Source organism: Psammomys obesus, unplaced genomic scaffold (genome assembly GCF_907164565.1).
Source record: "Psammomys obesus unplaced genomic scaffold, mPsaObe1.curated_primary_1811, whole genome shotgun sequence".
NCBI classification, from domain to species: domain Eukaryota; kingdom Metazoa; phylum Chordata; class Mammalia; order Rodentia; family Muridae; genus Psammomys; species Psammomys obesus.
Window position 1 is genome coordinate 5,936,830 of NW_026596069.1, and position 14,099 is coordinate 5,950,928.

At 39.5% G+C, this 14,099-nt stretch overlaps 1 protein-coding gene across 1 annotated transcript in view; it reads right to left on the minus strand.

Moving 5' to 3' along the window:
* Pik3c3 (phosphatidylinositol 3-kinase catalytic subunit type 3) overlaps positions 1 to 14,099 on the minus strand; it is an 81,198-nt gene that overhangs the window by 33,712 nt on the left and 33,387 nt on the right. The window contains exons 11-16 of the mRNA XM_055625662.1: positions 11,683 to 11,837; positions 11,238 to 11,328; positions 9,985 to 10,052; positions 5,359 to 5,464; positions 3,900 to 4,016; positions 425 to 556 (exon numbers count right to left, since the gene is read on the minus strand). Of these exons, the coding sequence (XP_055481637.1) occupies positions 425 to 556; positions 3,900 to 4,016; positions 5,359 to 5,464; positions 9,985 to 10,052; positions 11,238 to 11,328; positions 11,683 to 11,837 (669 nt within the window). The remainder of the gene's footprint in view (positions 1 to 424; positions 557 to 3,899; positions 4,017 to 5,358; positions 5,465 to 9,984; positions 10,053 to 11,237; positions 11,329 to 11,682; positions 11,838 to 14,099) is intronic.

The window sequence follows — 14,099 nt, forward strand, 5'->3', positions numbered from 1 at the left end:
TTAACTAAAAGATATATCAATGGTAAATATTAATATACCACAACAAGAATGTAAAGTGAATAAATAAATAATTACAATATACATAATAAGGAACACTGTTGCTCCTGCAGAGGACCCAGGTTCTATTCCCAGCACCCACAAGTTCCAGAGGATCCAACATCCTCTTCTGATCTGAGAGCACCAAGTATTCAGGCAGTATACATACATATAGGTAGGCATAAGTCATATAAATAAAATAAAGTCAAAAACTAAAAAACAAGCACAGTAATACAAATAATAAAACATACAAAAAAAACCCCAGCATCTTTTAACCTAACATTTACCAAAGGAAATGAGTTTAAACTCTGAAATGTTGTCATTTTCCAAGGTGGTGATTCTAAACACTGGGTTCCAAATGTTCACAGTAACTACCTGTCATCCTTACCTTAAACAGTGTAGCTGTTTCTGGTATGATCCCTCTTATCTTCACCTGTGGCTCTAACGGCAATGGGATCAGCTCCACATCTGATAAGTTCATTTTTTCATTATCTCCAAGCAATGCTTGAAGTCTCTCATTCTAAAACAAAGGGGTAATGAGGTGGAAATGAAAGAATAGTTCAGAAGCATATAATAAAGGCATGAAACTGAGTCTAGTAACATTATTTGCAAAGCACATGAAAGTATCTAAAAGGTGTATCAACACAGGCCTGCCCTCACCCCAAGAGGCAACCAAGAGCTACACTGTTACACCATTTTGTTTTGGAACTCGCTAGGATGACCCTCACTCCTTCACAGTGAAGTTTCTTATGTCTGGTACTGGAGTTTTTGTTAGTCCATGGTTTCTGTGGGGAGCACTACGAGCCCAAGTTACTAAATTTCCTTGAACACACACACACGTGCACACATGCATGAGCACAAATGTTATGTAAATGTGTATATGCACATACTTACATACTGTATTTAACTTTAAGTAAATATAAAAGAGTATGACTCCTTAAGGCTTTACCAAACATTTTTACTAGTGTCCATTGCCTCCATTACAGGAGACATCACATGCTTATGACACATGACTAAAAGCTCTTTCCTAAGGTCTAGCTTTCATGGTTCCAGGAAATAATATACATGCTGCCAAGAGAGGGAAACAATTCAACAGTACCCAGCTGCAATACCCACTGAACCACAATTACCAGCATCACAAGATACATGCAAAGGTGCCAGAAGCTGCATCCACACATCAGCAGCAACCAGCAGCTATCATCCAATCTGACTTAAAGGTCCTTCCAATGGAAGGAAATCATACCTGACAATGAAAATCTAGCCAATTTCTGGGACTAGTGAGGTCAAGGACCCTAAAAAAGAATCTACTACTGCCACTTTGCTAGAACAGCAGTAATTCCTTACGACATTCTAAATCTTATACTCACAGGTAAGTGTAGCTACTACCCCTCATCAAAGCTTTCCTTTCCAGCAGATGGAGGCCATTACAGAAAATCACAACTAGATTCATGAAAACATGTGGGGTGCCCAATCCCAGTGGCTGTATCTACATCATAGCTTCTGCATCTCTGGCTCAGTGAACATAGCAGAAAAGGCGGTAAAACAGCTGTAAGAGCCAAAATACCAAGAGTGCTGGAACATGTTCGGGGATGGAGTTATGTGAGAATTCTAGTGCTTGTGAGAAAGTAAAACAAGAATCTTGGGAGCTCAGTTTCTTCAAAACACAGAATTGTTCCTGGACGGTGCTTTGTGCTCCTCCCAGGTATAGCAGTGGAGAGGTGTGAGTTTACTTTAGATTATTCATTATTGCTTGCAGTGCTATTTAATTATGCCTCTGTGGAAAAACATGTTTGCCACATGCAGCTTGAAATCATTAACACTTCAGTCATGTGACCTTCTTAACCTTCAAAGTAGAAGGTGGCTGAGGCTCTGAATAAAGTTGGCTATTGCATGAGACTTTAATCCGCCTCATTTGTCTCCCAAGTCCCACCACTTCTAGAGCAGTGACACCAGGAAGTCTGCTGTGAAACAGTCTCCTAGAAATGGCTGTAAAAATAAGACCAAAACAAGAGCAATACTGATGGATATGTTCAGAAGGAAGAGGGACTGTCTGGATCCTCTTCCTCTGGGGCCTAGTGAGGCCACCTCACCCTGGTCAAAGAGCCAGCCACTGAGTCCATGTCAGAGACAGCCCCTGTAGGCTAGGGTCAGATAGTAGGGGAAGAGGATCTCCCCTATCAGTGGACTAGGGGAGGAACAGGGGGAGGGAGTAGTGGGAGGGAGGGCTGGATTGCAAGGAGATGAGGGAGGGGGCTACAGCTGGGATACAAAGTGAATAAATTGTAATTAAAAAAAAGATGGATGGGAGAAAAAAAAAATCACAAGGTCCCAGGCCTAGACAAAGAACAGGCAATTAATGACTACTGGGAGAAGAGTTAGCCTCTTAGGAATGAGCCAACTTCTTGGTTGTTCAATGCAGAGAGGTCAGCACTATACACACCATATACTCACCACCAACAAGGAGTCAGCAGGTTTTAGTTACATATGTTTGTCCATACAAAGATATGTGCATATGAAACTAATACAATCAATAAAAAAGTGGCTATCAACTTGAGCGCGGGGGGCGGGGGTGGTATGAGAAGGGACTAGAGGGACGAAAGGAAAGGGGAGGTAATATTCTATATATATTAAAAATGTTTTTAAGTATATGAAACATGTTTGTATATATATGCACATATGTATTTCACTTGAGCATGAAACACAGTACGTAACCAGCAACAGCCTCTTACAAATAATCTGCTGTGAATAACAGCAGCGCGCCTTCAAGAAGCTCCTTATGAAAAGCTAGACTTCAAGAGCAACAGAAAATCGATTTCTTACTGCAGCTGAGGAACAGTGAGGAATACACATTCAAGTGGAACTTAGAGGTTCAATTTCTTTGTCCAAAGGATTTACAAAGCCACAGAAAAGTGTAATTTCATTTGAAGCTTAATTTTGTATGACCAAATATTAGCCAAGTGTTCCATTATGCTACCTGGTGTATCTTTTAACTTTAAGAGGAAAACTGAAATAATTTGGAGGAAGATGCTACCTACCTACTACCTGATTTTCATTTTTTTAGCCCATAGACACACTAGATAGAACAGGTATTTCAGAATCTGAGTAATCTGAGTCATCCTGACATCCACTAAAGCTCTTTAACTTCAATACAATCCATGTTCTCTAAAGCTGGCAGAATCTTATACTCTTTAAAGAGGTTAAGCCTATGCTTTAAAAGGGAAAACCTGACTTCCATATCCGGGGAGATATAATACTTCAATTATGATATATCCATCAGAGAAGAAAGTTCTGGAATTACTAAGAACTAGATGGTCAATGAATAGTATTTAAGGACTGCCAAGCACAAAATTATTTCCCTTCAGTAATATTCCTAGGCCTCAGAGGTTAAAATCAACTTGTGACAGACACAGATCTGTTTCTATATCTCAGTAAATGGCATGAATAATCCTCCTTCACAAACCGATGGCAGACTGCTTGTGTGAACCAGTGTCTGTGGAGTCCAAGTCTTGCTGTCACCTGACTGTGTCCTCAGGTTCCACTCCTCACAGTCTCATCAGATTAACCAGAGCGCTGCTGATAAGATGTAGGTCCAAGCTGTGGATATGGCCACTGCTGTGGACTGGCGAGGCATTGCTTGGGCCAAGTGTTCATGTTTTTAAACCTAGCACCCAAGGGACTGAAGCAGGAGGGTGAATTCAAGGCTTGTCTAGGATACACAGCAGGTAAGAAACTATCACTAAGAAGAAAGCAAACACAGCCCGTTTGTATAATATGAAAATCCAATGAGACAACTGTCGAAACTCAGGATGTTAGGGTATGAAGCCACTTTCAGCCATAAACAGAAAGCAATGCCCACGGCTCACCTTTTTCTTGCGGTTTCCACTTTCTCGCTGTACTGCCTTCATCAGATGGACTAGCCGATCTACAAAGGTCTGCTGTGCCGCCAGCAGGGAGCGCATGACTCTCACTGACTTGTCACCCTGAGGGAGCAAAGCAAGGAAGATCAGCTCTGCTTTCACAGTGTGATCTTTTCCTTCCTCTTCAAAAGCTATAAACTTCAAAGCAAAGTGAGACTGAAAAGGACGAATTATCCTCATTCAGAAGGAAAGAAAAACCTGATGTCTAGGGTAAGAACAACTGACAGGTTAGGGCGGAAAATTACCTGGGTCTTGAGCAATCATTCATTAGTCAACATGCATGACTATGTGACAGAACAAAATTTATTCATCCTAAAATGCTTCTGCTTGCTAATAAAGATTCTGATTCCAAAGAAGCTTAAAACAGCAATCTCTTTGAAAAAGTGAAAAATCCAAATACAACACACACTTGTTGAGTAAAATGTCTTAATAAATAGAATCACCAGGTAATAAGCCCCAGTTCATAAAATATAAAATATTATATAATGCACTTTCTCACTTATTCTTCTCAATTACCTAGAAAGTGAAATGGAGATAACATTATCACCCCATTTAAAACACATGGGATACTTAAGCTCAGGGATCATGCATGGCTGTGATGGGGTGAGATCAAGGGCTCATCTCTTAATGAGCCTGACATTACTGTGACAGCTGTATACAAGATTAGTCTCAAAGTGTCTGACAAGTTGCAGTTTAGCTTTTTAAGAACTTGAAACAGGAAACAGATGCCAGGAAACATTTCAGCAGCAGAGCTGGAGAGTACTGTCAATTGTTTTCCTTTGCCCTTGCGCCCTCTGCTGGCCTGACCTGGACACTGCTTTAAAGAAGCAAAAGCAGGAGAAAATGGCCATTAGATGCTCAGGAAGTCAGGTAAACCACAAGAGATCTACTACTACTGAATCTAGATGAGTCAAGAGCACTGAGATAAATTACTCAAACACGTTCTGTATGGGTCGGAGTAAATGTAAGCCTTGTCCAGCTTCCTATGCAGTGATTCACCCAGGGGTGTCAAGCAAAGCAGCCATACGCACTAGAAAATAACTGCATCCCAGTAATTCATTTAGAAACACTGAACTTGGGATTTTAAACAGTTTTCATGTACCAGATATTAATCTCCTTTTTTACTTAAAAATAATTTATTTATTTTTATTTTATTTGTCTAAATGTTTTGCCTGCATGTCCCCACAGAGGCCAGGAAGCCAGATCCCCTGGAACTGAAGTTAAAGACAGTTATGAGCTGTTGTGTGGTTGCTGAGAATTGAACCTGGGTCCTCTGGAAGAGCAGCCAGTACTCTTAACCACTGAGCCATCTTCGCAGGCCTGTCTTACTTTTTTTTTCGGCTCATAGGATTACAAAAAGAAGAACCAGTGAGATCTAGCCAACCCAGTGGTGGAATCTGAATACCTTCAGCAGGGCTTGGCTGAATCTCCTCATGACGTTCAGGTACATTTCGTGCGTCTTTGGATCTCTCTGCTGAGTGTCCTGATCTTCACACTCCACTATCACATACCTTCAAAAACACATTTAAGATGCTCATATGACGAGAAGTGAAACTTAGATTCATCTAATATTTGTATTCTTTCCTTTCTATTCTGCTAAGCTCACTTAACTCCAAGAGCCACAAGAAACTTAATTGATAACATTTGCCAAATGTGTAGTCATGGCACACTGTTATCCTTTATGCTGTCCCTAGAAACATCCACTCACCACCTAGAGGACAAACTGCCCAAGACTAGAGAGCTCATGTATGTCTTCTCCACTGTACCCCAGCAGGCTCATGCCTGGTAGGAGCAGATGACCTTTATTGCTGACTGACTTGAATGCCATGCATGTAGGCAAAATTTCAATAATGGTAATTCTGTGATGTGAATTTATGTATCTATTGTTCATGCAAAGTATAATTTCTATTTTATTTATATGACCTGGTTTCATGTTTGTCCACAGTAGTTTTCAAGTTCCAGAACTTAAAAAAAAAAAAAAAAAGATACTGTAGTATTTTTAAACAAGATATATAAAATCGAATTTTTCTTTAACTACTGAATGCCCTTACCAAAAAATCCCTTGTGTTTTCAGGATGAAAAATTAACATAGAAAATAAAATTGACAAAACTAAGTTTTTCTTAGAAGTGAAGCAGGAAACATGTATCTTAAACACAGGAATAAAAGGCATGAGGTATGACCCAGCCAAAGCAGACAACACATGCCCTGGCTAACACTGACAGTGTATTCAGTGCTGGTTCACATAACCAGGGACATGCTCAGCTTGTGGCTCTCCATCTAACATGCCTGTGCTCAGTTACTCAACAAGGCCTGCTTCCTACCTCTACTTCTGAGGGCTCTTCACTGGCCAGCTCCCGACCAGGAACTCCACTTTAGCCTCACACTTTTCTGCTCTAACAAGAACATCCTCAACTTAACCACCTTCAAAGTTTTCTTAAAATACCCTAATTATGCCCTACCTAAATATGGCCTACAACAGCAGAAACATCAACATTCCCCAGTCAACTACTGAAAACAGCCTGTGCTAGCCTGAGCTTGGGGTGTCATTCCCACTGTCCCTGGTATGCACTGATAATATAGGCAGGCCAGTCTCCTCTGATGCCACTAAGACACCTTCCTTCCTTGGCTCTTCATCCTCCCGTACTCTATTTATTTACAGCTGTACCCCATCTCCCTGAGGAAGTCTGTGCTCCTTGTTTCTGGACTTCCTTTATAAGTGGGATCCTTCAGACAACTTGTGCTGACAATAGTTCCTTGTTTGTCATTGCTCCACATTTGACCAGCACCTTCCTAGGTTGGAAAGGCACTGATGGAAGTGCCTTACCTCAAATGCTTTCAGAAACGGCCGACATATCTGACATAATCTTATAGAGAGATTAACTGTTTTATAGTAGGTTAGTGTTGTCCTCTCTCCTCTCAAAGAGCTAAGCTATACCACAAGAGCAGGCGTTCCTGCAGCCTGGAGTTTCCAGGAAAGTGCTGTGAAGAGTTGAACCTCAACCTTAGAATATAGCAAATCACTTCTCAACAAGAGTTGTAAACTAAGAGCTAATAAAGGTATGAGCGACTAGAGATGCTTTCTACAACATCCATTAGGCACATGAGACTCTTTAAATTAAAATGATTCCAATTTTCCAGGTTTTGTGATGCAAGCCTATACCTCACCACCTTGGGAGGCTGAGGCAGGTGCATCTTGCCTTCTGGACCAGCACAAACTATGAAATAAGACCTTGTCTCAAGAAACAACAAAACAAAAGTAAGTCAGATTAGACTCAAATGTCAGTGCTTCCTATTGCACACATCTCGCTGCAGGAGGCAGGTGAACAGCTGAGGGTCACCCACCAAGCATGGTTTAGAGGACAGCTCTGTCCTAGAGGACTGAGCCAGGACACATACAAGATAAACTTAAACTTTCTTTTATATTTCAGAAAGTGCGGTCACCTAAGGCCTGCATGTAAGACTGTTTGAACAAGAGTGGTTTGCAAGCTCCACAATCATCAATGTGATCACAGGAAATCTAAGCGTGGCTGCTTAAAGTCACTGATGGCCCCTACCACCACTGTATGTTTCAGTTCTTCTCCTATATACTTAAATAGCAAACTCACTTACAAATGAGCATGACCACGTCCATAGCCCAGCCCTCCACTTTGTTCAGTAACCCGTAACTACCGTGTAAACACCATCGCTACAACAGTTTCCAGGACTTGAAGGTACGTGCTGATCTCCATAATTAAACACCTTTCTAGTACTTCAAGTCAATGTTCTGTTGAAGAACAAGTAAGTCATCTAACATACAAATGAGCATCACCTCCATGGTCAAATAAAGACCAAAAGACCCAGAGTCTACTTATTTCACAACTTGCTGTTCAACATGTACAAACTAGACTCTAAAGAGCCCTGCATGCTGTTTCCTGGAACACTGTCATCTGAAGGGGAAATGTGACAACTTATCCAGGTACTCAACATTGGCAAGCTCTTTTCAGTGACAATTTGATTTTGTGGTGTAACTAAGTTTCTTGACTTTGACAGGTCTTAGAAGCTAGAGAGAACATGCCTCAGCATCCAAAGTTTACTTTCACTTTCAGCAAACCAGAATGACTATAAAAATAAAAAAAACTGCAGGGATTTATAGATTCTGATGCCAACATTTTACAGTCTAGAGCCGTAACTCCCCTCTGTGTATTGAAATGTTGACACTACTCATTTCAAAGGTGCACTCGCACAGTTAACAGCTCCTCAAGGATTTGGCTATAGCAGGAATCCTACTGAAATCACTGGAAAGGGGAGAACAATGGCAAAACAAACCCAGGGTGTTCAGAAGAAAAAGAGCAAAATCAGTTAAACTTGAAATGTAAATTCATTTGGACAAAGGAAGCCCAGCGAAGCTCTACACTCTCACACCTGTGCACGTTCAGAGGAAGCTTCATCACTTTAAGAAAACCCAAGTTATTATTTCTCATATAATTGACCTACACTCATACGATAGCAGTGTCTACCAAAGCCAATCATCACTATCAACAGTTTTTCTCACCAATGAATATTTCTAAATATGTAATAAATACAGTGTAATATGTAAAGAGTAGTTAGGCCTGCAAAGATGAACAAACTGTCCAGTGAGTCAGAGACATGATAGGGAAAGCCACATAGAGTCTGAGTCTGATGGAATGCTCTTAAGGGCGAAAAGTGGGGCTGCCCATGTTTCATGCACCCTGTAAATTTTTTCTGTCTTTTCTTTTTTAAATATTTACTTAGCTTTTCACAAGGAAATGTTTTTATGTAATATTTTGAACAGAAGTACACTAAAGAATTCAAATAGAAACGAAAGAAACATTAACTGTAGTTTTCTATTAAAATCAAAATATCTGGCAATATGAAAATTTGTAAGTAAACTCATAGAAAGAAAACTCGTAATTAAAATTAACCAAAATGTTCTGTAATACATTTTCAAGAGCATCCTAACTCTTAACACATGGAGATACTTTGCTTTCTAGTGGTTCAGCCATAGGGCAAGCAGAAAACTCACAGGTCACAATGGAGAAAATGACTGACATCATTAAAATCTTTGGTATTAGTTGTTCTTTGTGGTAGAGAAAACCATAAAGGTTCAGCCAATACTGTTTATGTATATCAGACACCTGTGTTTTTCCATGTGCTCTGCTCCCTTGCTTTTTGAGAAAGGGAACAGTACACATCACCTCTGGAGAAAGGGAGAATGATCTGAAGCTTGATTCACTCCATACAATAGGCCTGTCAAACCCAGCTCAAATAAGGTGATTGTTGAAAACTATGAAATTTCAGAATTAACATCTATTAATTTGTATCATTTAAGCTAAAGCCATAAGCTACCTATAAAGTTAAATCAGAAATCATTTCCATAGTTAAAAACTCAGGTTTCAGGAGAGCTCACCCAGGAGGCTGTATGCTAAGATCCTCTGCAAATATGGACAGGACTCACCTGTCAGTATATAATCCCAATGATTTCTTCCACTTAATGTATTTATGCTGCTTAAGAGCCTGAGGCAGCCATACTTCATTCTACTTTTGGTACAAGATGTAGCCTCTCTAAACCTTTGTTTTACATTGTTTTCATGTAAGCCATGATGGTTATCCTTATCTCATGTTAACCGCAGAGGGAAGAGTGGAAAATGGTCACCAGGACTCTGGAAATGGCACATCATCTATCCTAACCAGTGCCTACTAAGTTCAATTAGGGGATAGTTCTGCCTCAGCCTCTCCATCTTTAACATGAGAGAAGGTAATTCTTAACTTCAAATCTTTATCTTTGTGGGATTCTAATTGTTACATAATACAGACATGCACTCACCATAGCCAACATCTTAGGTCTCAAAAAATTGGCAGAAGGAACAATACAGTAACACTGACTTGTATGAACACAGCTATGGTGGAGATGGTGGCATAAGCACTGCACCTAGGCATTGGTGATGGCAATCATCTTAAACTGTCTGTTTACAGCATGACACCAACAGATCAAAGGAACGACACAAAACAAACAAAATTGCTGTCACATACCAGTATAAATAATTAGCCAGTGTTGAGTTCTTACAGGCTCTTGATATCAAGAAGGTACATAGATCTTGCTGAAAAATTAAAAGAAATACATATTACCATCTGCTATTAACAGGAAGAAAATGAGATCCCAAGGAGGACTATCAGTTTTCATCTGAAGTTATAGCACAGATTTTCATCCATTCATCTATCTCTCCCATCCATCCTACAATGTACCCACTCTAAAATGACTACAAATTAAGACAATACATAAGAGGTCATGAAATTCCTTCCTCTCCTGACCAGATATTTGGTAACGGAGAAAGACAGTGAAAAACAATCACAGAAATAGTCTGAATAAATCTGAAAAGACAATGGTGAAACCATCACATTTAGGCCAACCCAACATGACAGTGTATAAAAAGGCTCTTATCATGGTGCTCAATTACAGTGACTAGTAAAGTAAGAGGTTTAAGAGATAATGTTTATGCAACAACTATTGGCTACAATATAGAGTGTGGACTGTATCTGAAAAGCAATGGAAATCAATAGACAAGAAAAGACATTAACAAGAGTTTAGGACAGCCTGGTTGACATTTACTTAGTCCAGTGTCTGAAAAGTAGAGACCTACAGTCAGTTAGGATGTTTTTACAATAGTCTACACAGTGAAGACAGCAAGTAAAACAAGGTGAGAAATGTTTTGAAATCAAAACTAATAAGGATTTCTGATGAAGAAGAAATGAGAAAGACAGAACTGACAGTACTTTCCAAATTTCTGGATTCAGTAAATAGGTTAATTTTTTACATCACAGATGGAAAACAGAAAAGAGAACAGCTAACCCTAACTCTAACGCCTTTGAAAAGCATGGATATTAAGTAAGGGTTTAGACACTGAAATCTAAAACTCAGACAAGAGAGCTAAGCTAGATAGTGAAGTATATGGTTATTAGTACATTTCTATGGTGCAACTGGAAATGCTGACAATTGCACTAATGTTCATTAATATATTAAAATGCACATCCTGAGTCTAATAAAATATTTGAGGTTAGTTTACTTTCATATTACATCAAAACTCATTTATAGGTCCAGAGCACAAATAAAATAAACTAACCAATATCCAGCATATTACATGTAATTACATATTACATATGCATCATAATTGCTGAACACAATTACAATGGTGAGTTTACTATTCAAACCAAGGTCTTAAAGACTGACACAGAATGTCGACTGACAGTACCTCTCCCACCATAAGCTCAGAAAGCTTTGTACTCACCTCAAGATTCTCCCCATCTGAAACTTCCTTTGATTTAGATGCAGGAGGAGGGGGTGATACGGGAGGAAGAGGGTTGGTTATAATTTGGGAGCTGAAATGTAATAGAGATAAGCAAGATGTAAATTCTGTGTAATCATTTTATCTGAAAGCAAGAAGTTGCTACTGTTATCCTTACTTTTAGGAGAAATCACAGCAACATAAACAAGTATACAAAATAGTAGTTTTACATAACTAGAAGAAAACTTGAAACTGTAACTCAGGTCTTCTGACTCAGCAGTAATCTGTGCATATATATTCACTTGGTGAGTTTCCATACCCAAGTACAATCAAAATTAGAAAAGCTACAGTCTGTTTGGTTATATGTGAGGAGAAAGGAAAGACACCACTATAAAGGGATAAGGGAGAAAGAGCCACGTGTAAAATGATCTTCCCTGGACAGCCATACCTATCTATTTCTGCAGAACTGATTCCAGAATTTGACAGACTTTCTGACCCTGAACCCTGGCTATCCTTCTTGGTAGGTTCCAAACCGTTCTTTATGTCATCAAAGTTTTCATATTTCAGAGCCTGGACCAGCTGCAGTAAGTACATCAGCAAGTCCTAGAAGGAAAGGAATGAAAGAGAAACGGGTATTAAAAATTCAAAAGTACACTCATTTCCTGTAGTCAGGAAAATGCATGACTTACACTCCTACCTCTTGGATTGTTATGAAGGGACTTAATTTCTGGTTACATCTTTGTGTCTTTATTTATAAAAAGACCAGAACAGCAAAGACTGCAAAAACAGTCACAAGCATAAAAATAAGTTAGTCAAAGGAGCGTACGCAGCACACAGGAAGTGGCCGGTGGATGATTTAACTAGAGTTGTCTGAACAGCAGAATAAAAAAGTGGAGAAAAAAGGAAGGAGGTTGAGATGGCTCTCTCAGAATGAAGGGATTAAAGACGGGCCTTGGAAACAGCAGAGTCAAATGCATCTGTCCCTAAGACTGCTGCGCAATAGCACACTTCACATTTTCTGTTTCAGCACATTTTCTAAAACAGTTTTTGTTCTTTCCCTTAAAGCCAGAGTTTAGAGAACCTGGAGCCCTTCTTTCCTCCCTCTCCTCCTCTTCCTTCTTTTTAAATTATTCTTGGAAAATTTCATTCATGTATACTATGTATTTTGCCATACCCACAGACCCCTCTAAATGTACTGAGACAGACGGTGAGGTAGCTAAAACATAGGCATACAAGCAATGACAGCTTGTAATTTTACCCAATGAATAATAAGAGAAATGAGTGAATACTTTGTAGTAGTAACAACAAAACTGTCAGATAATACATTTAATGCAAAAATACATAAAACCTTGTAAGAGACACGTGAATGAAAATCACACTGCCATTCAAAAAGGCTGAACTTCATAATGCTGTTACCTCTTACTTTGACTTAAGACTAAGATTTTTGTGAAGGTTTCATAAAACAACAGTTATTCTAAACAGTGTGGAAAGAGTCATTGTCCAAAAGTTAGATCTGCCTATCCAAAGGAGCAACTTTAGGTTGTAGCAATCGCCAATGGTTTCATTATTCACACCTATGTGAGCAAGTATCCGGAATACAAAATAAGTATGAAGAATGTGTCCACACAGAGGACAATGCTACACCTACACAGCCATGGGAACAGAAGCTCTATGCTCAGGCCTTCACCAAAGGACTCCATCAAATGCCCTTTCTAATTAGCAGGAGATAGGCATAGATAGCAGTGCTTTCTTCAGTTCTGTAAGTCACTCTAGCAAATCACCCATCCAAGGAAGTGGACATGGAAAACCCAACTCACAGCCAGTTGGTAAGAGAAGAGCATACCAACTGGTTATCCAATTGTAAAAGTTCAGGCCTGAAAACACACACACAAATATAACATTGAATAGACAGAGCACATGCGCACACAACACAGTACATGTAACAATTAATAAAAAACGAGGCCATGAATTTGAAAGACAGCAAGGAGGGGTATATGGGAATCAGAAGGGTATCTGTGTCCCCACAAGGAAGGACTGTGATGGGGACTCTGATATAATCTTCAGATGGTTGCTAAAGACAAGTGAATTCTATGGAAGCATTCATTACACTATTTAATTTTAGTAAAATATGTACATACATCAATCATAATGTTTCTTTTTTTGCTTTTTAAAGTTCATTGCATTTCTAATTTAAAATAACCTTTATCATTGATAATAGCTGTTCCACTGGTTCAGTACTCATTTGCAGTAAGGATTCACACTGTGTTGTAAGTCTGATTGAGCTAACATAAACTGGTAAGTCATGTTTAGGTATACATGCACTCTATAAAACAAGAAAAACTATAGCCCACCTTAATGGTAATTACTAAAGCAAAGTCCAACAACGCCCATGTCAACTAGTGTTCCCCCTCCTCAGCAGTGTCAAGCACACACAGACACTCAGCACAAAGTTTACAGTACCCAGAGGATTGAAAACCACTTGGGGAAATTTGACATGCATGCCAGCAATGACGTTTAAGGCAGGGGCTGAAGGAGAGTGATGGCTGGGCACCTCTGTGCTTCACACAGGCTCTGCAGGCTACAGCTGATGTGGTATACTGAGTTGCAATGGATCTGAACTACTCCCTAGCTGGTGCTGCATTAACATATTTTCCATTACAATTCTTTTCTCCACACAGAGGAATACAAGCTCTGCCACCAGCGGAAAGCCCTGGGAGAGAGAGCCCCATCAAGTAACCAACTAGAATTCGGTTTTCTTCTCACAGCAGCCCTTGCACAAACACTTCAAATACTTCTGGAAACCCAACTAGTAGATCTATATCTATCTATCTATCTATCTATCTATCTATCTATCTATCTATCTAT